Source organism: Seriola dumerili, unplaced genomic scaffold (genome assembly GCF_002260705.1).
Source record: "Seriola dumerili isolate Sdu_G_001 unplaced genomic scaffold, Sdu_1.0 BDQW01000322.1, whole genome shotgun sequence".
NCBI classification, from domain to species: Eukaryota; Metazoa; Chordata; class Actinopteri; order Carangiformes; family Carangidae; genus Seriola; species Seriola dumerili.
In genome coordinates this window covers 315556-339459 of record NW_019174577.1, presented here as the reverse complement: position 1 = coordinate 339459, position 23904 = coordinate 315556, and the positions used below count along the sequence as shown (strand labels likewise).

At 40.0% G+C, this 23904-nt stretch overlaps 1 protein-coding gene across 1 annotated transcript in view; it reads left to right on the top strand.

Annotated features, from left to right (window-relative positions):
* Positions 1-23904, top strand: part of polrmt (RNA polymerase mitochondrial) — a 46275-nt gene that overhangs the window by 20341 nt on the left and 2030 nt on the right. The window contains exons 12-20 of the mRNA XM_022759658.1: positions 1031-1153; positions 2133-2312; positions 3073-3159; positions 5044-5157; positions 14921-14973; positions 17494-17592; positions 18000-18072; positions 19564-19655; positions 22263-22336. Coding sequence (XP_022615379.1) covers positions 1031-1153; positions 2133-2312; positions 3073-3159; positions 5044-5157; positions 14921-14973; positions 17494-17592; positions 18000-18072; positions 19564-19655; positions 22263-22336 — 895 coding nt within the window. The remainder of the gene's footprint in view (positions 1-1030; positions 1154-2132; positions 2313-3072; positions 3160-5043; positions 5158-14920; positions 14974-17493; positions 17593-17999; positions 18073-19563; positions 19656-22262; positions 22337-23904) is intronic.

The window sequence follows — 23904 nt, the reverse complement described above, 5'->3', positions numbered from 1 at the left end:
AGCACAGAACAGTTGTTAGATTTAAACAGACATTAGAGTAATTAATTAGGCGCAGAGAATTTAGCACCTCCTCCTCACGAGCCGTTTGAACTTCGACCTGCTCAAGGACTGTAGATGAAAATTAGCCTTTGGCTTAATCCGACACATTTACATCATATTGATGTTAATGAATGTGCACTCCCCCTTTTAGATAAACGGATAAAGGAAAGAATCGAAATAGCCAAAAGTTGTCATTTTGTGTCAAGCTCTTCATTGCAGTTACAGAATTTAATTGTCACTTACGCTCACTGAATGCCTGAAAAACACCATGCAGATGCAACCATCCTCGTGTATATTAGACTTTCATCCTGTCTTGCAATTTGATAATGGCTATGTCACTGGTACCCACATACAGCTAATCTCATTTAAACTGCTCAGTGTGGTCAGCAGCAAAAAGCAGTATATATCAGTTGGGACAATGTGCAACCCTACAGAAAAAACAGTGACATAATGAAATTGACCACTTATTTTTAATTAATTGTGAATGACCAAAAAAAAGAAAAAAAAGATGATTTGATTGACCAATTCATCAGCTAATTGCGTACTCACTCATTGCTTCTTTCCCTCGTCTGATGCCAAAACCAATCTAGATGTTGCTTTGAATGATGCTCACAGATGGTTTGATTGTCTAGCAATGAGTGCAAAAGTCACTCTGTTGCTTTGGGCTGTGGGACATGGTGATATGTTTTTATGAACTGCGCTAAACAGCTTCAACCAGATCTTTTTTCTCATCTATTGAGCCAATGCTCATGTGTTTCATCTTACCGTTTCTCCTTTGTTTCTGTTTTCTCTTTCTTCTATTCTTTGTTATTCCTTCACTTTTACTCTCTTCTTCTCTCATCTGTTCTTTGTTTTGTTCACCTTTAACCCTTCTCCCTGTGCTGCCCTCCCATTCTGTGCTGATCTCTGTAATTCTTTTTCTGTCTCTGTTTTCTACTCCTCCACATCACTGCTTTAATCTTCCCTCTCCTTCTCTCCACCTCTCGTACAGGACGGCTCCTGTAATGGTCTCCAGCACTACGCCGCTCTAGGCAGAGATGTTATTGGTGCCACATCAGTCAACCTCATGCCTTGTGATGTGCCCCAGGACGTGTACAGCGGAGTAGCACAGCAGGTCAGCAGCAGTGAGCTGTTTTTAGTTTTCATTGTTTTGTTCCTCTTCTTTGAAATGCATTTACTTGAAAGGTGCACAAGATAACTGAATTGTGGTTGAATTCAGTTGTAAGGCACGTTGCAGTTGCTCAGCTATTAACATTAAGATGACTCACCATCCCGTAGTGAGTTACAGACTGGGAATATATTCTAGGTTTCTCACTTTAGGCCTTGCTTTGAAAAGTGCTTAGTTTTTCATGCCTTGCATCAGCGTGCAGTGAGAGCCGAGAGCAGCCGAAGGCTCAAAGGGCAAGTGTGCATACAATGCTATCAGCAGAAACAGCTAGCTGTGAACATGTTTCTTTTTAGGGGGAAACAATTTGAAGTTAATTGTGAGGTGACGTTGTGTGGAGTTGTCAGTGCACTGGGGCGGTGACTGAAATTGGAGTGCAGTTTGCTGCAGGACACTTATCTGTCTTGTATTTTTACCTCTGGGTATTGCAGTTATTGTTAGATGATACTGTATCAGGTTTGTGAAATAGCAAGCTACCTGGGAAAATAAATCTTGTTTACTCGCAAAGATAAGCTGTACAACAAGCAACAGTGGCAACAGTCATTTTATTGGAGATCGTGTAAGGACTAGGAGCTGAAACGATTAGTTGATCAATCTATTCCCTGATCAGCAGCAAATAATGAGCAGCTGCCTCACACAAAACTAGACATTTGTTGGGATCAATTTAGCTTTTGGGAAACTGTGACTGGGAGTCAGTGTTTTTTACATTTTAATAGACAAACAATGAATTGGTTGATCAAGAAAAGAATGGGCAGATTAATCGACAATGAAAATAAATATTAGTTACAGCCCTAGTGAAAATACTCCACCAAAATTTCCACCAAAAGACACATTTTGAACAAAAGCTGTTCATCATTTGCAATTATGTTTCATACAAATTGTAAACGTGTGTGTAAGTACCTGCAACACGGCCATCTGTTTGTTCCAGGTGGAGGAGTTCCGAGCACGGGATGCAGAGAATGGCCTAAAGATTGCAAAGGTCCTGGAGGGCTTCATCAGCAGGAAGGTGGTCAAACAGACGGTGATGACTGTGGTGTACGGGGTCACACGCTATGGAGGACGCCTCCAGATAGAGAAAAGACTGAAGGAGATTGATGAGTTCCCCAAGGTACAGGGGTAGTGGAGGGTGGTGGTGGAGGCTGAGGGGATTCCCCTCACACAGTGTACTGTTTTATTTTTAGCATTGTGTCAGCGTGGCATGACAAACTGGCCTCTTAGCACAGGATCTCCTCTATATGGGACTCTCGTTACACTTTCCTCTCATGCTATACATAGAGTGTATTTCCACACACATTGAGCCCAGATGGACTTGGAATGAAGTACAAGGTCTTCTCTACTGGGATCTGTCCTCCTCTCCATTGTCCTCTGCATCTGTATGAAGGCATTTTGATGATGTACTCAAAGGGATTTTAGTAAGTTTGACCTTGACATGAAGAGTCCCCGCTGCATGGACCAAGAACAGAAGCTTTTAAATCTTGTTTTAGTCAGGTTTATTTACATATTATCTTATCGCAGTGAAATAAAATATGGCATGGTTGAATCAGGGAGGCCATGAGTGTAATATAACAATAGGTATGATATTTGATATCCACCGCACAGCCACTCTTTAAACAGGGAATTGGGGGAAAATGTAATTGTGACTGATTACAGGGGGTGGATGGGCAGGGTGAGGCAGCTCCCACTGAGGGGGAGGTCATATCTCTCTCATATATATACATTATACATTCAGTCCATTTAATAAAAAAGTAAAAAATTTATTGATTATTACTTGTATTAAATTGTGTTCATTTAGAAATGCAGTGGAGCAAAAAAGTGAAGTGCGTTTAAGGATATGAATACACCAGAATAATTATGTGTTGTTTTTCCAGGAGCATGTATGGGATGCATCCCATTACCTGGTGCGACTGGTGTTCAGTGGCTTAAAGGAGATGTTTACAGGGACCAGAGAGATCCAGGTGAGTTCATTTTACAACTGTATAAAGTCAGATACATGCATGCAATTATGTCACCCAACACATCATCACCAATATACACTCAAACTTGTGTGTTGCTAATTGCATTACAAGTCTGACATTCAGTAAATTTATTACGTTAAAGTTCTCTTGTTTTCTCTAGAATATACTCACACATGCAGTAAATAGTATTTCCATTCCGGTATTAAGCAAACATACAGTCGCCTATCACGAAACACAATGCACAGTTACATAGGTCTTCAAACTTTTTCCCCATGTCCACGATGATACAGTATATCTTAACATCCATTTTGGTAATGGTTTAATTTAGTTGTCTGTGATTTCTGTGTCATTTTTCCTAATAACCTCTTATGATGTTTCTCACAGAAAGGTGAAAAAAATTACATTAATTAATTAAAAACTCCTGGCAAACGTAAATGAAGAAACAAAGTTTCCAATAATATATCCATATTTACTTGAGTTTACATTGATCTGATTATCCAAAGAAATTTGCCTTGAAATCAAACTCAAAGCAACCAACTACACTTTAACTAAAATTACTGAAATACCAGAACTTTATACTTTAGTTTAATTAATACCTCATTTCATTTTTCTTTTGAGGAAACCTGGGAAATTATTATTATGTAATTACAGACCCCTAGACTAAAGTGTTACTCCCATTTCTGACTACTGACCTACTACTGCATATAGGATGTTATTTTATTGTTATTAATGACTACTTTACCTCACTCTTATCCTATCAATTGCACCCATTCCTCCCATAGACTCCATTTATAGATGTAGAACATGCACCTGGTCGGAGACTCGACATTACCTCCACGGGCAGAGAGGAGTCTGACGAATTAATAGAAACACCGCCCACTGCTGGCATGTGTGTCCTTTGGGGAATGTGTGGGGACGACCCAGTCTGAGATGAATAATCCCCTTCCCATCATACCTCAGTGGCGACCTAATGTTTCTGTGCGAGTGTGTGTTTGTGTGTATTCACCTGCTTCTTTTAAATAGGTCACATCCTCTTGCATTTCACAGGGGTGAGTTGAGGTATGAATGAGAGAGAGGTAGCTGATCATCCCTGACCTCCTCTCCTATATTCTCTGCACATTTCCCATTTAATCTGTCAACACTGCTATTAATTCCCTTTAAATCTCTGTCCACTCGTTACTCTTCCTCTCTGTCTGCCTCTTATCAATCTATTGATTGATCAGTCAATCTCTCTGGCAATCTCTCTGGTTAATCTCTCACTCCTGTTTCTTTGCTTTCATGCTATCTTCTTTTCATTGTGCCGGGGATATACAGAGGCAGGTGATGATGAATGGAGCAGCTTTGGGCCTGACTGCCACCACGAGTTGCTAGGATTTATTTATCTTTCCTACAGCTCAGTGTGTGTGTGTGTGTGTGTGTGTGTGAGGAGGCACTTGTGGGACATTAATATGGCTTCCATTCTTGGAGAGAAACTGTGCCAAACAGCACTGTTGCTCTTGCAATTTTTGGAATAAGCAACAACTCCCTAGTTTGCAACAATTGTTTGCTAGTTCCTTGAAGAAGAGCATCAGACTCAAATGTATCTATTGATACTGTGGAGGGGATTGTTTTGTTACAATTGCTCCATATCCATAGCCTGATTTATTAAGTCCTTGAGCCAACAGAAACTAAAGACTTCATCAGCCAGCCGTCTGATTTGAACTCACTGAGTGGAACTTGATTGCTCTGATGTCCACATAAACACACTCATTCATACTTATAAACACAACAAATAAGCAGGTATTCACACTCGTGGTGGTGAAATGCTTTGGATATTTTTCTGAGTATGCTCCTCGATCCAGTGCGTGCCCTCACTTTACCTCCGCTGACATCCATCTGTTGCAGGATTGGCTGACAGAGAGCGCCAGGCTCATCTCCAAGTCTGGCCACACTGTGGAGTGGGTGACACCCCTGGGTTTACCCATCATTCAGCCCTACCATCGCACACGCCACCAAGTGGTAAGTTTGGTCCTAAGGCATGTGTGGGGTTCTGTACCAGTCTTTCTAAAGTGACACTGTCTGTGTGTGTAGGATGAATCAGATGGTTTCTTTTCTTGAAGCTGGAGTATTGGTGCTATTTCTGTATTTTAACTAGTACAGTTGATGTTAGAATTAATTAGCGTTATTACACCGACTCAACTCCACTCTGCGCTACTCCACTCTTCTTGCTTTTGGTACCAGGTACTTCTTTTTCCACTGCAGATAGTACCCCCTAAATATGGCATTGTTATAGTATAGCGATGATGCACTAAGTGAACATGAGGTCATCTCCAACACAACACACACATGAACAATGGGAAATATAGAAAAGATACCAATCAGAGAAACCTCTGCACCTCTTCATGCTTTCACAAGTTGCCACTAAAAGTATTGTACAGTAACTAACAGACATGTAAGAGGCTACAGTGAGCGGTGTGCAGTCACTTGGCTGCTTCAGAATGATAGGTTTCCTCAGAATGTCCCATCTTGCACAATGTTGATGCAGTAGTGATGATTTTCTCTGACCAATCGGTAACCTGCAGTGTTTTCATGTCACCTCGTACCAAAAAAGTACAAGGTGCCAGGTACCATCTAAAACTTTTGTCCAATGGGAAACAAAAAGGGTTGAGTTGAGCTGGTACCATGCAGTGGAAAAAGGCCAAATGTCAGTACTGGCAGAACCTACATGTGATCCTGATGCACCACCCCCTTTCTTTGTACGGTCAACATAGTTTCCCACACTGTATGATGGACCTGTCCACATTTATCTAGCTGACCTTTCTGATGTCCTCCTCTTGCATCTTCACCTGTTTGTTCTCATCTTCTTCTCTTTGTGTCAACATTTACAACATTCTCAATACTCCCACTACTGACCTTTTCATAGCAGTGTGTCGACTTCTTGACTCACATGAATACAATACAATATAAACAATACTCATTAATCTTTCTCTTGACATACTGACCAATAATAGAAATCCCTGTGTGTATTAGCCCAGTGCTGTTATATAAAGTGTTGGATTGGACCCATCATTTCCATGAGGTTGTGCAGTGATTTCACTTTCACTATAATCATCATTTCACTGTGTAATTTCCACTCATTATATTTCATTGGACTTTGATGGAATTTCTGATTAAGCTGATAATAAATCAGGTTGGCTGGTTAGCTGTGGGAATGCAGCAGGCTAGTGCACACATACCGTATGAGCTGAATGAGTATTTACACGCAATTACAGGAGTACTAAGAACAGCTGCTTTCCTAATAGTTGTCAGCTTATAACAAGCTATAAATCTTGTTCAATTTCAGTGTTTTTATCCAGTGAGAACAAGGTGTTGTCCTCACACAGCCAGCCCACATAGCTCAATAAGCTTTTGCTTATAGGGGGCACTGCCAACATGCTGAGACAAAGTTATTCTGATCAGCTATTTTTCAGCTGATAAACGTGACTGGATGCAGTTGCCACTCATTAGGCTGTCCAAGTCTTCAAAAACAGTTCAGGATCTCTAACTTGGAAAAATTATGACTTTTATAGCTGTAGCACCGTGATAGATCCAGATCCAGACTAATATCTAAAAGTAAAAAGTGAGCATGTGAGATATAATGTAGTCTTGGTTTGCATTTAGAGTGTCCTTTGTTTTTGCCACTAACTATTTTTAGCCAAATTATTCACTTCTTATTTTCTCTTCTATGCTCTCCCCTCATTTTTCCTACCTCAGTCTTATTTCTTTCTTCTTCTTTCTGCTGCACAGAAAATCCAGCCCGTTAAAATAATTACTGTGTCAGTCTTCTCACACACAGGACACCCAAATTATCATGAAGCCTTAAGTACTGGATGCTTTGTGGGTAGAATGTCCCAGTGGGGCTTTCCAAGTCTAGATAGGTTTGATGTAGGAGTGCAGCACTGATGGTGAATTGTGATTGCTGTGAGTGGCCCAACTTAAATGGAGCTGAACAACATCGCTAGATTTGTTCGTCACTATGGAGATCCTGACAGTAGCACGTCTTAGAGATAACATGTCTGTGTGCCACACGTCTGCAGATAACATGCCTTTGTGATGATGTGTGTGTGTGTGTGTGTGTGTGTGTGTGTGTGTGTGTGTGTGTGTGTGTGTATACATGGAAAGAAAAAGCCTGTAAATGTATGTGTGTATGTTTGTGTGTTATTATATAAAACCCATTCCGGCCTCCAATATCCTTAAGCTCATTAACTAAGTTAAAGGAGGAGACAGACATATAGCATATGCCAAGCACAGGCAGACAGCTAGCTCATAGGCTGGCCCAGCATGCCGCCTGCTCTTTTAGTATGACATCAAGCAGAAGGTTAGCTTAGAGGGGGTGTGACACCTCCTAAGCAGGTGCAAGAGAGCGAGGGTGACAGATGGTGGGTCCCCTGTGAGTGTATCTCTCTCTCTAGATGTAGTAGGTTACGTTCCTATGATTTGATCTGCTTCTTTTAATGTCCTGCAGAGACAAGGTAGATGATTAGCCTGTGCATTTTTCCAGGCCCAAAGCTGAATAAATGAATCAATGAATGAAGAGATGACTTCGTGAGTGAATGAGGTTTTAGCTTACATTTCACAGATAACTCTCTTCATCCCCTACAATAATTCTCTAATCCAGTTGCATCACTAACCAACAAAAATGAAACTAACTTGCAGAAAGGTCACCTTTTCCCTGCGTAGCTGGATTAAATTCAATCTCCCAGTCTCCTCTCTGCCTCTTAAATCCAAGGCCACAGTGTTTGTGAGGGTCGTTAGTAATTAGACTCTAGATAGAGTGGGAAGATGAAGCGTGATGCGCAGTAAGAAAACCAAGAAGGGGAGAGAAAGTAGCTACAGTAGCATTGCATAATGAGACAGGAGTGTTTTTGCATGAGTGGATCTTTGGGTTTTTGTTTTCTGGTTCTTTCCAATGTGCATTCACAGATTAGTACACATGCTGACCTGTGACATAGAGTATTTTCCACAGCTGATTGGAGGTGAGGACATTAAGAGTAAGATTGAGAATCTGAATGGAGCATGAACATACTTGAGGGAGGATGCCTAACAGGATTTGGAGATACTAATCGGATCAGAGGTCACTCTGTCTCAGATTCCCTGTTAATTTTCATTCATAACCCTCCCAGGCAAGGTTACAGTGAAATCTCACTCTCAGCGGATGGTGACACTAGGGAGTCTTCAGCTGGATTGGCTGGATTTCACTGGATTTGTGGGTTTATAGTGTTACTAAAAGCTTGTGATCTTTGGTGTTGGCGGTAATTTCCCTGGACATTGATGCACTGGGCATAATGTCTTATTAGTTAAGTACAAAACAGTACATACAGTAATTGTTTGTGGCCTGTAGCAGTACAAAAATAGGGCACTTACCAACATTAATGAATAGTTAAATCTAATGTGTTACAAGCCCCAAGAGTTAATACCTTTTAAATATTAGTTTATTGAAAACCCTATTAATCATGGAAGGATTATGAAAAAACTGGCTCCTGGGTACAAACACCCCTCCAAAATCGGAACAAGACATCCAGACTGAATGACACAACACGTGTTCACTTTGTGTTTCTTTGCAGTTATTTTGCATCTCTTTATGATCTTTGAGCATTTCTTAATAGTTTTTTTTTTTTATAATAGTCTCTTTCGGGTCATTTTGCCACCATGCACCCCTGGGCCTGTGCCCCACAAGGCCAGATCAGTAATCCATTCATGTTACTAATGACAAACCCATGTCAGAATTTGAAAGACTTTTTATTTCCAGTGTCATGTTGCTGACTTTCTTTACAAATGACATTGTCCGTCAGTCCGTCCGTCCGTCCGTCTGTCCATCTGTCTTTTTTTCCCCTTTGTATAGAAGCAGGATTACAGCAGACTTGGAGAAAATCACAGGGCCTGTACAATAATTCTGCACAATGAAAATGCTTTTAATTCAGATTCTGCAGAACTACGTATTTCTAAATGTCGGCATGATGCCCTCCATGCTTCCTTTTGCCTTGATAAAGAAGTGAGTCGTTCCCAGGGGTAGCATGATGTTTCGTTGATCTTGCAGAATCTTGTGGCATTTTGGGGTGAAATAATGAATGCAGTTTGAATTTCAAGGACATCCCCAAGAGGTAGTCAAAGAAAGTTTGGTAGAAAGAAGTCTGGAAAAGGTCAGTGGAAGTGTGGCAAGACTCGGGAGTGTTTGCGACTGTGAGTCTGCAGCAGTCTTCATCTGTCTTCAGGGTGAAAAGGCGATGTAGAGGACCAAGTGACCTGGAACAGCAGAGAAAAGAGGTGTATGAGGTGTAGCACAGAACTGCTTCCTCTTTCGTAGATGAGACGTGATATTAACCACTGTATGATGAATGGGGATTCCCCTCTTGGCAGCATGGCTTATATGCGGTTTCTGATGGCTGTTGTATCCATGAACATCTGTACTGCAACTCTCAGGTGATTTAGACTACAGTAGCCTATTCCCTACAGACACACAGGAGGGTTAGCCAAGGTCTCATTCATCACAGCCTCAGGGTTTGAGTCAGAACTTGTACACAGATCATGCATGTACTCAGTATAATGAACAGGACCACAGTGTACGGTAGTGACCTAATTTACAACGTGACAGTCCATTACTCACATCAAAGGTGTAACCTCCATTTCTTTCACCCTTTTTTGCATCACATTCTCTCCATTCCATCCATCGTACCGAAACGTTAGGACACTGAGATGTGATGTTAGGGGAATGATGGACAGACCACCCTACCCCTACCCCCCCCACAAGGGCTAACCCCCCCTAGAGCAATGATGGATGAGATATCAGCCATGGCATAAACGTAATGGGGTTTCACCGCACTATGCTTCTATTTTAAAACCATTTCTTGATAATTTCGTGATTCTGTCATTCATCACACAGCAACCTTCAAGCAATCAAAGCAAATAGAACCACCAAACAAAGTAGCCTGTTGGTCCCTGAAGCTAGCGTTAATGCACTTCCATCCATGTAAACACCTGTCACTTTAATCTCTTTATATCCATGCCTTCTTTTGAAATTGTAGCTAATAATATCATTGGTTTAATTTTACATCAGGTCTGTCGTACAGAATAATCAGTTACGGAGAAGTACAGTATACATTTATGCAACCATAACATTAATAAAGCACGTGTTTCTTTTTCCACAATAAATGTAAAGTAGAAGATACGATGTTGCAAAAATGTCATCTGTAACATTGTCTTAATGCAACTGAGAAAAGTATATGTTTATATTAATAAAAAAAAATTTACATCCCAGTTACATCTTGGGATGGCAAGGTTGGTTTGTTGCTTGGTTGGACAGAAATATTTCAGTATCTGCTGGATGGATTTGTGGTTTCCAGACAATGTATCCTAATGAATTTGTCGACCTCCTGACTTTTGCTGTTGTGCTGTCATGAGCCTGACATTTTGGCTTTGAGTGAAATGACTCAGCAACTTACCATGAATTTTGGTACAGATATTCATGTTCCATTCAAGATAGATAACTTTGGTGATCCCTTAACTTTCCATCTAGCTCTAGCATGAGGTTGACATTTGTAGTTTTGAGTGAAATATCTAACAAATGTTGGATAGCCGTGAAGTAGATATTCTGCGTTCCTCAGAGGATAATGATAATAACCTGGATGAGCCTTTAACTTTTCTTCTATCTCCATCACCAGGTCAAAATTTCTCTTTTTCCAGCCCTTTGGTTTATAACCAAATACCCGCAAAACCGGTGGCATTCCCATCAGCCTTAGCAGTGCTTTGTGCTCAGTGTAATCAAACTAAATGTTAGCATGCAAACATGCTACATTAAGATGACAAACATGATACATTTTCATTGTGAGCATGTTAGCATGATGATGTTAACATTCAGCTTAAACCACTGCAATACAGAGTACAGTACAGCATTACAAAGCTGCTAGCATGGCTGTAGATTGTTAGACTTGTTTGATTTGAAAAAGTCCCTCCTTAAAAAAAACAGTAGAGAGAGATTGAAGTGGTAAGATCATACAGAGAGTCTTTGTGGTGCTGCCCCACAGGCTCTGAATAATGGAAGAACTATTAAGACACCCATAGTGGTTTTACTGGGAGAGTCATTAATTCACAGCTGTAAGCCTTGCATTCAGTTTAAGCTCATCTGGATGTAAAATCGCAAACAAAGGTTCACTGAGCACACAGACACTGTCAATATATCAGTGGACCAATTTCAAGACGTGTCACCTAATGTTATAAATTGAGGTCTTGATGCTGCAGATTTGAGCTTCAGTTTCTCTTTGTTTTTGTTGATGCAGACTTTACTGAAATCAATAGCCAGAATCAGTGAAATGGCACTTCCCTTTGAAAGTGATCAAGAGAGCCTCCCACATTAAATGTTTGTTTTCCAGCTTTCCAGGAGGTCATTACAGACTCAGAATGAAGCGGAATGGGGAAACGTTGTAATTCTGGAGGGATGTGCACTTCAAACACTCTGTGTTCTCACTGTTCAACCAACAGAGAAGCAAGAATGATCAAATAAAGGAGATATACCAAACACATGGTTATTCAAAAGTGTCAGAATGGCAGTGGTCTCCTGTGCTCCTGTTCGTTAGTTATTTGTATTATGGACGATAAACGAGTTGAATTCAAAGACCCCATCCACCAACAAATTCACAAATGTTTTCATTATGTGGCAGTATAAAGCCAACTAACAACTGATATGAGTTTATCTACCGTCAGCAGATCTTTCCATCTATCCCACGCCAAACACAGGACATGTAAAACCCACACTTAAAAGCTTAACTCTTACCATGCTGCATAATATGAATCAATTTGCTCCTTTATTTTTCTGTTTGTGATGCAATTTCATGTATTTGACCTAAAAACAAGCAGCAGAATGCAAATTTGTCCTCATGTGAGCTCATTATTAATTTGAAAAAAAAAAACAAACACATTTTCTATTCATTCATATGATTTTGGATAAATTTTATTCTGAATAGTATCTAATGGTAATGATGTCTAATGGCTTTTTACAATAAAAGCAGTTTTCATTATTTTGTAGTACAGATAGATAAGTGTTTGAAGCACTGAATATAATTTCATTGGCAAAACATTTCTGTGCCAAAGCTGCTTTCCATCAGTGAAAACAGAAAGTGTATTCAGGCAAAGCAGACTTATTGACACTTACTAGATACATTAGTGTAAGATGAATGCAAAGTAAACACTAATGCAATGTACTCACTTTACAAGGAGTTGGCTGCCTGCTGCCAGTCATATCTCTTTCCTGATAGTAGCCTGTCGTTCCCACCCAGGCATGGTTCCAAGGGTCAGGGAAAGAATGCCCTGCCGCAGATGCCTTGGCATGGCCGAGTGGACGGACCCCTCAAGGAGATTAGGGTGCTAAGGCTTCTCTCCATTAAGAACAACTGTCAGTAATGGCTTGGGTGTTGGTCTTAGAGAAAGTGTACAAAAAAAAAGAAAAAAAAAAGATGGAATGAAGAAAACAGCAGAGATCTAATGGCAGTATTTGCCCAATACCTAATTCAACGGCTTCCACTGATGGCTGATCACTGGGATTAATGGGTCTAAAGAAGTTACTCTAGAAGTCGTTATCTTAAGAAATAACTGAAACTATGTAATTGATCAGGTAATGTTTTGTGTTCAAGTGTGCTCTTTGCTCACCTCCCTTTTTTGCTTTTTTCTTCAATTAATTAAATCCAATAGAATTATGAATCACTATGATTGATTACCACCTACTTTTAATAAGCTGTAATTTTGTGGCATACTCTCAGTACTTGAATAATAACTTTCCCCGGCCTCTCCATTCCAGCTCTTGGTGAAAGTGCATCACCATGATCTAACCCTACCTCCTGCCCTGTCCATGTGTGAATGCATGTGTGTGTGTGGTTGCATACAGATGCCTATGTAGAGATGTCTTGAGTGTGTGCGTGTAAGGTGAGAAAAGGTGGCCTCATGAAATAGTATCTTTACTTCCTTAATGAGATGTAATTCCTTTTAAAACAAGATGTCAGGGTGGGACATAAACCAATGACCATCAGTTAAGCAGAAACAGAAGGAGAAGTGGAGTTTGTTTAAAAAAAACACTGTGATGGCCTCATTGGTTGGGGTTTTGTTTACACTTACTTGTGCAGGATGAAGTCACCATTAAAGATACACTGGTTTCCAGGCAACGGTGACAAGTGACGAGGAAATAAAATCCCCATTTCGTGGAATCTTTACAAAAACCAGTCAAGTGATCATGTTGTCCCAGACGTGACAAGGTCACTGTGAAGCGCTCACACGCTTCTCACTGACCTAAAAGCTTCCCTTACACAGCAGACTGCTTACCCTAGAACAATTCACAGTGCTATAACTGACTCCCAAAAGCAGCACAGTGCAGCTCACTATAATCTGTTTTGAGCCAAGACCCGCTGGGACTAGCAATGCTAAAAATATGCCTTCATGGGATGCTGTAAAATAACTATGAATAAAACAGCTCAACCTTGGACTTGTCCAAGAAATGCTTTAATGACATTTGGTAAAATAACTATTAATCCCAATTTAAAATACTGTATCTATTTTAATCCACTAAAAATGGCCACTACAGAGACAACTGCAACTACTTAATTTAGTTAAAGTAGCAATGAACCTTTGAACCACAGTCACAGCTTTTAGGGTTCAAGTATCCTGCGATGAGTTTCAGTGCCTCCTGGCTCCCTGTGGCCATTGACCTAAATAAGCAGCTGGGGAATGTAACATGGATGGATGGATATAATTCTGTGTGTTATCAACCATGGTTTGATTTTAAATTAGTTTCCTTTCACCCTGGATTCTGGTCAGGTAGGCTGAGAATCCACCATGAACAATTCTAAGTCACAACTGAGGCTTGAAATAAAAATGGTTTCAACTTTTGTCCGATCACAGTTTTGGCAATGTGCATCAGGTGAAGTGATTCATGTCAGCTGTGGTTTTGTAGAGTTGATTTTGTAATCTGCAGAATGTCAAGTGCATCTCAAGTAAAGAACCATAATAGCTGGGCAAGTCACATTTTCTGCTGTGTGGAAATGAAATGATTAAAACACCAACAACTTCGAATATGCTGATTTTTTTTTTTTTTTTCTGTATCCAGTGTTAATAGATTTGAATCTCATGTTTAGCCCATTGTGTTATACTATGTGTCTTAAAATTGGATATTTTGATGTCTCATTTTTGTTTGAACAAAAAATTTTCCACACTAGGACAATATCCATATGACTTTATCGCATTTATATTTTGTACAGCTGAAACGATCAGTCAATTCATCAAATAATCAATCAACAGAAAATTAATCGACAATTATTTTGTGAGTCCTGAGTTCCAGCTTCTCCAGTGCGAGAATTTTCCACTCATTTTGTTGTATGTGATAGTAAACAGAATATTTCAGGGGTTTAGACTGAAGTGGCCAATAGAAGATATACGCTTGGGCTTTAGAAACTTGTGATGAACATTTTCTCTTATTTCTGATATTTTAAAGACCAAACAAATAATCAGTGTGTCAAGAAAACAATTGTCAGATTAATCTATAATGAAGTTGAATTAGTTAGATGCCCTGATATTTTTTGTTTCAAAACTTAGGTAAGATATATTATGTATATAAAAATTGACATGTTAAACATAATTTTATCTTTATATTTTCACAGATTAGAGTTAGTAGTTATGTCTGGACCTCAAGTTACTGCCATCATCAGCCTGATGGAAGTGGAATTATTAACCGTCTCTTTTCTTTGTCTTCGTTTTGTCTCTCCAGCTGAAGAGTACCATGCAACTCATCAATGTCCAGATCAACCATGACACTAAAGAGTAAGTCCTCCTGTAGTTAACAGCTGTTTCCGCCTGTTTCTCCACTCTCATACAAACACTGATCCATAGCAGATGTAATGTTACCACTTTATTCTCTCATGGCACACACTGACATTTTGTTCTGAAATGTCACCAGTTAGTCTGATTTTAGTGACCTACAACCGGGACAGAGGGTAACTGGTGAGAGAAAATGAGCTTACAGCAGGTCTTTTATTTCGTCATTGAATTTATTTTTCAAAATGTAATTTCAGACCACTTTTTAATCTTTTAGAGATGAATTAAAGTAGAAAGTAGATCTCTCTTTTGAGGTAATTAGCTTACAATCACAGGAACTTCAGCTGCACAAAAGTGCTGTCAGCAGTGGATATTTTCACAAATTGTCTTCTCGCTCGTGTGTAACTTTGCATTTGTCTGACATTAAGAAATGACATCCGTGGGTTTAGAAAGTTTGAAAGCATAGTTTTACACTTCCAATTTCAGTTGAAGTTGACTTTTGGTAATGGAAAATATTTCAATTAAGTAGTTTAAACTGCTTCAGGGGGTGTCAGATATTTATATAATTATGTATTTGCGTAGCTTAAGTAGGATTCCAACCTCTGATTGGCTTATAGAGCTAAATATGCAGTTGATTTACACCTGCTCACCAGTGTATGTAAATCCTTTTCCACCTTCCTTCAGTATCTCTAATCTTTTAGGAGAAAGAAGACCATGATTTCCAGCTGAATTTAAGCATTTGTGTCATTTGTTGGTGAGGCAAGAGAGAAAAATGTTTAGATAGCTTTAAAAGAGCAGACAGAGGACGGGTGATAGAGGTGAGCAGACGACAAAAAGAGGCAGAATGAGAGTCAGCAACAGAGAGTTGAGGGAGTAAGAGCACTCGAGACAGAGATGACAAAGACTGACAGCCATCCTCCTCAGTCAGACATCTACAGTATATACCACAGATGCAGCAGTGTGAATACTGAAACTCCAGCAATGCAGAAGGAGTCGAGAGGGGGGAGAGAGAGGGCAGAGTGACACTTAGAAAGGCCGTCTTGTCTGAAACTTGAAATTTGCTGTCAGAGAGAAAGTATCAGGCAGGCTGACATTCTGAGCTAAACTTGACACAATTGGCACGGCTGATTTTCTTCTGCTTTTCCTTATACACACACACACACACACACACACACACACACACACACACACACACACACAGAGCACTAACAATTACATTTGCTGTAATTTACGATCCCAAAAAAGCTTGTCCAGTATTAAAGTATGTAAATATAGGTACAGATGAAGTGCTGACAGCCTTCATTTAATCTAATCAAGCCCTCGTTTTTCTTGCTTTTTCCTCTGTCCCTCTCATGCTGATCATCCAGGCCTCTAAAATGCTGCGGAAAAAAATATTAAATGCCTAGCTCTATGCTGTGGTTGCTAACCCTTACTGACTGACTGAGTACTGACTATGCACCTTTCCAACCTGGCAGACCTATGGGATTTCAAGGTGACATGTTTGATTTGTGTATGAGTGGAGGTGTGAGACAAAGGAAAAGGAAAAAGAGAAAGGCAGTCTTGTTCTAAGCATCACTAGCTGATTTCCAGGAATCTTGTTTTTGTTCAGCTCAAGCCCAGAACCGCAGTACTAAAAGCACCGTGATAAAAATCAAACTTTTCCAAGCCAAGAGCAAAACGGACAGAAGCAAAACAAGACAGACGGACAGGCATGGTGTGTGTGTGCTTTACCTTTGGGTTTGGCCCAAGCTCTCTCCGCTCTGTCTGCATTTCCATTAGAAGAGCGTTCTGGTCTGTGGCAGCCCAGAGGATTTGAATGGCACAGGCTCGGGGTAATGAGAACATGGGGATGCAGATTGGCAGGATGTTTTTTTTTTACTGCCAGCTCCATCTTCTGTAGCAGCAACACTGCATTTATATTACTTTGTAATATTTCTTATATCACGTCTACATTTGCATAGTCTCATATTGACTATTGTTCAGAAGATGGTGAGTCCCACCGGGGTCACATAGTGGAAAATAAATATTGATGTTGAAATCCATGCACACAGACAGGCCTGTACAGCGGACATTCTGAGTCGTCACAGGGAAAATACAGGTGTGACTAATAATATTCATGATGCAGGCTTGAATAATATTGTTATTACGCCAGTGACTTTCCTGCTGGTGTATTTACATTTAATTTGTGGTTATATTAAAAAGTCCACATTAAAAAACCGCGGTCTGTTGGAGAGACTTCCCATTAGCGTCTGACCCACAGAGGAAAAATTAAAGGACTGGGCAGTATGGTCTGAAGTTTGTTTTCTTTTATCATGGACGCTTTCTTTATTTTTCCTTATATTCCACAACATGTTTTAATTTGAATTGATAAAAAAAGATTGCTTGTATCACCAACCCTTGCAATCACTGGCATCCGACATAATCTGCAGATGATCGTTTTTCTGCTTGTATGACTTTCAAGGAACCGTTACAGAAATCCAAAACTGCTTTTGAATGTCTTTGCACGGTTTTCTGTTCCTTTCACAGGAAGCCAGACACAGTTAAACAGAAGAACGCCTTCCCGCCAAACTTCATCCACTCTCTGGACTCCACACACATGATGCTGACTGCTCTCCACTGCTATGGGTATCATTTGACCTCCTGTGTTTATTACATGAATATTTTGAACACTTCAGATAAAACAGAGATATTCTCCTTGTGTCTCCTTTTGCCTGTCCAGAGTCATTTTTCTAAAGACGGTTTGTAATATGCCTCTGAGATTGACTCCATGTATGCGTGACCTCAAATGGCTTTGAGAAAGTACCCTCTCATCTAAAATGTAATTATCAACTCAGATAGGTGTTTCACAAAATCAGCCTCTGGACAGGTGCGATAATTCATGAGGGAACTCACACCGTCTTTGAATTAATGTCCGCTATGATTTAAGCAATTATTGTCTGTGTAATGCAACTTTTTTTCCCCCCCAAGTCTTCCTATGTTCAGTGTTATTGTGCTCTTTTTCTTGAATCTTCTCCCTCTGATTTCAATCCCAGTGCTGGTCTAACATTCGTCTCAGTTCACGACTGTTTCTGGACCCACGCCCTCACTGTGGACACCATGAACAAGGTATCAAATTACAGTACAACCTTTTTTTACTTCCACCTGCCCAGATTCTTTCACCATTCCTCATCTTTATCATCCTTCCACGGCTGTTTCCATCCTGTCTGATCATGTATCACTGGGGTTTTGTATTCTCCTCTTTTTGCTGATTAATTGAAGCTAAAGGTGGCTTTGCACACGTGAGTCTGTTCATCTGATCCAGGCTTCTCTTCAGTCTATTTTTGGAACAGAAGAATGATTGCATGTGTTTGTGCTCTGAGCTTGTTATAGCACTTTTCCAGTGGATGCTGGTGATAAAAAATAATTTGTGTGGCATTACTAGTGCTTCTGTTAAGGTAAGAAGGATCCGCTTTGTGAAGCCAGTAAAACAAACTTTATACCTTCACTGCTGCATAGATTTACAGGCTGCTGACTGCAGGGAGCTGCATCAGCCAGAGCCTGTTGTGCAGGATAAATGAGTGTCTGCGCCTGCCTGCTGAAACTAGCTTGTCAACAGGCCCAGGCTGAGACACAGTGTAGAATAAAATGGACCAAATTACCATAAAGTCCCAATTTTCTGTAGATGTAGCTTCATTTTTATGTCTTTACCCAATTTCAAAGGAGTTACAACCAATGAAGCAGCTCCCTCTCACTACATTTATTCTCTCTGATATTCTCTTGATGTGTGAGTATACGCCTTCCTCATTATACAGGTAATTGAACACAGCGGCAGAGGAGGGGGTGTTAAATATCTTAGTCAACGCCTAAGCACGTGAAGCGGGGTCTTATTTTAATGGCAACTGATGCATCCTTCATCCTTCATCCATCCATTTTCTGAACTGCCCAGTTCCTTTTCAGCTTGAGGAGTTTTTGTTCCTTAAACTGCAAAAATGTCCTTAATAATCTATCATTACATTGAGGCATCGCACATTAAGTGCTCATCCTTGAATGTTTGCAAATGGAAAATAAGGCTGTACAGAACAATATGGCCAAGTGCACTATCTAAGTCACAATATGTGGAATTTTTTGATAGAGGTAAAATGTGTCACAGCGTACCATCATAAATGAAGCATTGCGGTGCTACAGAGATGCCTCAGCCTGCAAGTCATATTCTTCAGACGTTCTTGTTTGGTGCAGACCCCAGCAAAAATCACTTACTATTCCTACTAAAAGTGGGACTTATATCACAATCACAAAATCTGTCAAAATAATCGCAATATGTTTTGTTTTTTGTTTTTTTGCATATTGTGCAGTCCTAGTGGGAAACCTTTCTATATCACAGGAATGATCCTGATAACCTGCAGCCAGTACAGAAAATAGTAACACTTTTCTTTCTCAGGACAGTTATACTGTCTTAGGTCTCTTCTCTTTCTGCCCCACTTCATCCTTCCCCTTCCCACCTCCATCCATCTTTTAGCAGGTCACCAGGCTAGGATAGTCTGAGGAGCTTGTCAGTCAAGTGATCAGACCAGAGTAACTCAGAGAACACTCTCCTCTGCCTCTTCCTCCTCCTGTCAGGTCTGTCGGGAACAGTTTGTCGCCCTGCACAGCCAGCCAATCCTTCAAGAGCTGTCCAACTTCCTGCTACAGAAGTACTGCACTTCCATCCCGTGAGTTTACTTGCATGCAGGAACACGCCTGATTGTGCACACATAAAAGTCTCAGGAGCAACACCGTGGTTCTTCATCTATCAGTTTTGTGTTGAAAGAAATAGGTATACCTGACTTTGTTTCATATCATCTCCTATTCAGGGAGAAATAATTATTGTTATTCTGGGTCTATATTGTAGAAAAATATTATATAAAATACTGTTATATAATAATTACATGTTCATATTTTTTACACTGTGTTACCCCCACCTGCAGTCTATCCCTCTTTTTCTGTTTGAATTGTTCTTACACAACAAGCCATCATTGCCATCAGTCTCTGTCTGTGTGTTTATGCGACACTGTGTGATCTCTCTGGACTTTTATGGTATAGACAAACGCTATCATACACTCAACATGTGACTCCCACTTGTACAAACATTATAAATCAGTCCAAACAGAAGGTACACACGCATAAGAGGTTATAAGGTCGTAAAAGTTATATTAGTGTGCCAGAGTTTTTCCTCTAGTTGTCTGTGACATTAGATATAAAAAAAAATTCTCTCCGTGTATCTGTCTTACTGGCCTCAGGCTGGGTGATGCTCATCATCTGACTGTGTTTTTCTTTCTTTGGGATAATTGGACACCTTTTCTACAGCCTTTACTCCTCTATCTCCCTCTCTCTCATCCACACAGACGAATTACTGTTCCCTAAACCTGGCAAACATATTATTCATTCTTGTAGGCACCAGAGAGAAGGACATTTGGGACTACAAAGACATTTTGGGTTGCTTCCCTTGACATGATATGAAACTAAACAGATTTTAACCATCAGTACCATTTTTTTTCCAAGAATTTTTTAAAGTCCTGCCTCAAGTCAAAAATGTATTTTTCTTTCTCGTTACTTGTTTTGACAAGACTTTTATCTGCTCAAGGGGGAAAGTTTCTATGAGCTCACCTTAAATCTCAGTTTAAGACATGTATGTATGTGCAGGAATTTTTGATTTTTGACCAATCATATATCTTACACAAGTGTCATGTGGAGTTAAACCTTTAAAATGAAATGTATTTGCATATTGATATAATCTGTATGTTTCTGTAGGGTAGAATCATTATATACGATCCAAATAATTTTTAACAAGGTAATTAAACTTTTTGGGGATAAAGAACATCAGACACAAATTGAAGTGTATTTTTATGTCTGTGAAAAAATATGTCTGGTGTGGACCTTTTTAATATAGTGAGCTATATCCTCCACCTACATGTAAGTTAAAACAAAATGATTATTTTTGATGTTGAGATATATGTGGACATGAGGCTCTATTGCAGCCAGACAACTTTGAAAGTACCAACACTATATTCCTGAGGGTTCACTGACATACATTGACCTGGATTTTTGGCTGGACAGCAAAAGCGTGGGCCAGCCCTATAAATGCGAATGTCCATGACTGACTGAGTGATAGAGTTGCGTGATCAACTTACAGTCACGAATGCCATGTGACTGAGTCATGAAGTCGCACCACATGTTGGCTGGCAGGGCGTTGGATTTTCCCAGTTGGCTGTTGCTCTTTCAAAATGATTTGGCATAAACAGCTTCTATTACAGGGCGTTTACAGCCCGCCCTGTTGCCAACGTAGTGCGTTTGTTGCTAGTTTTTCATAAAAAATCACCTAGCGACAAATTTAGTGACTGTTTGGATAAACCGTAGCTGCATTCCATAGAAGAAAGTCGAACGATCCAAAATGGCGTTCCACGTCTTCGATTAATAATAAATAAATCTGAGAGTCTAAACAAAGAGCGAGACAGATAAGCACACACACAGGCAGGAGAGAAGCAGATTATCACACAAGGCGATGGTCCTTTTAACTTCATTGTTGCAGAAGAAGCACTGCCCCGCTTTTATCCAGGAGCACATAAAAAGCTTTACATTAATATTCATGAGGTTATTATAAAGATCAGCTCTATGTGTAATTAATAAAAAGCAGAGGAGCAGAATCGTTTGTTGACTGGTGGGGAAATGCGCCGCTGGTGTGAACAGCCAGGCTACTGGTCATGTTACACAGAGTAGGACTGTTCACTATTTCAGTGGTCTGTAAGACTAGAAAAGTGCTATATAAGTGCAAATCCATTTACCATTAACATTTAGTATATTACATATTCATACATGGACTACTACTACTTTACATAGTAGTAGCAGTTTTAAAAAGTAGTACATAGTGTGTTTGTCGCATGGGAGGAACTGTAATATGTAAAAAATGTGATACTTTGAGGACTCATTCACATCCTAACACATGAACATGTGCCAGCTCCAGCACATCACATTACAAGTACTAATTATTTATTTGGAAGTCATAGTTCAAAGGCAGCTACACTTACGACTAACAGTTTGATCTGAAAAACAACTCATATGTAACCCTAACAACCCTTAATGTGACATCCAGGTGTGAACGACCTGCTGAAGTTGAAATACCTGAGGCCACCAGTCATCAGAGCTGATGAAGCCACTCGAATGAGGGCTCAAAGTTATCTGAAAGTCCAGTTCCCTTAGACTTAGTACTCCTATAGACACACAGACATTTTCTTCTGAGAGTTACTGATGTCTTAACTCTTTATTCTCTCCCTCTGCGGCAGGGCTGAGGCCAAGAAAAAGAAGTACCAGGAGTACAGGAGGCTGATCATGCTGCTGGCTAAAGTGCCCCAGACAGGTCAGTATGTGTGCAGCCATCAGGCTCCCCAACATGTGACCTCACTTACGCCGAGGTATTGTTTGGGAGTGCCAACATACAAGGTGCTATATTGTTCCTAATTGGGTTGTAGAGGACTTGTATGTCCTGAAGCTATGTTTGAGGTTAGCAACAGGCCTCCCTGATGCTACTGAACTGGGTTTTTGCACAATGCTGTACTTTGTGTCCTGTTTCATAATTAATCAATATCATTGGTGTTTTGTGTTTTTTGTCATAGTAACGAGGAACATAACAGACACAGATTTTTTCCTGTTGTATGTACATATATCTCACTGTCTGTAGTTGTTTGTGTAGCTGCCTGTGTTGCTATGACTGCTGTTCAAACAGGAAAAGCCATTGAGTTTGGCTAAAATTAATTTTCAGCTTATATGATGGGTGGTGTATTCATGTCTTCCTGCGCAGCCACTAGCAGCTCCAGATTCCCCCATTTTCCTCTGACGCCACTCTAAGTGTGTCTATTGTTGTCCACAGTGGTGGTAATGTACAGAGGCAGCGTCTCCCTCTTTCATTCAGGTGGATGAAGGCTTTGCTGTTATGTAACCCTTTTCTCCATCTCCATCTGTACACTTACTGTCAGCTTGGCACTGACAGCTGGGTTGTATAAATTGATTACTGTTAATTGTGTCCCTCCTCTGCATAATCAGCTTATGTGGCTGAGACCAGTCAGGTGTGCTCCTGAGGGGTGTTTGTTTCAGTGTGTGTGTGCGTGTGTCCCTGAACGCAATTCATGCCAATTGTATTCAGTGTTCAATATGACACCCACTTGATCTTGGCTTAAAATCCATTATAATCTTCACTATAAAGGATCCTGAACTTATTATAAAGGTGAATCAGGTCTCAGTGTGTAATCCAGCAGGAGATCAGATGAAACAGGTGCATTTATGATCATAGACCTGAGGGAAAAAAGGCTGGAGAGGCTATTGTCTGACTTTGATGATGATACAGTGTTTGATGGTGAGGGATAGTTAGGAAGTTAATCAGTGTGCTCATGTCCTCCCTAGGTTCAAGCTTTAACACTGGTGTTTTACAAAGGCAGTTCTCAAGGCGGTCAAGAAACATTTTCATTTATACAGTATGTGTCATCACTTTGGTACACAGTGAAGGACATTATGTCATCCTGGTAAGAGTCTGTTACCACGATGATATTCCTTCACAGAAGATAGTTACTTCCAAAAAGTACAAGATAGAAAATGAACTACAGAAATTTATTTTTTATTTATTTTTTAATTAATTTATATTTTATGGAATATACCTATAGACTGACACTTTTTGCAGCAAGTGCAATTAACATATTCATGAGCAAAAACAGTTTTTAGACAGATTTTATATCAGTACCTCCCACGTGTTATGTTTTGACAGGTACCAAGACATATATGTATTGGTCAGTTACTATATTAGATTAAGCATTGATGTCAACATTTTCTGGCTACGGTAGGTTTTTGCATTCTTAACTTTTTATGGCCTTTCCTCAATAATGCACGCTGCAGCTCCTGCTGGTGTACGCAGCTGTCAGAGAGGCAAGGAGCACA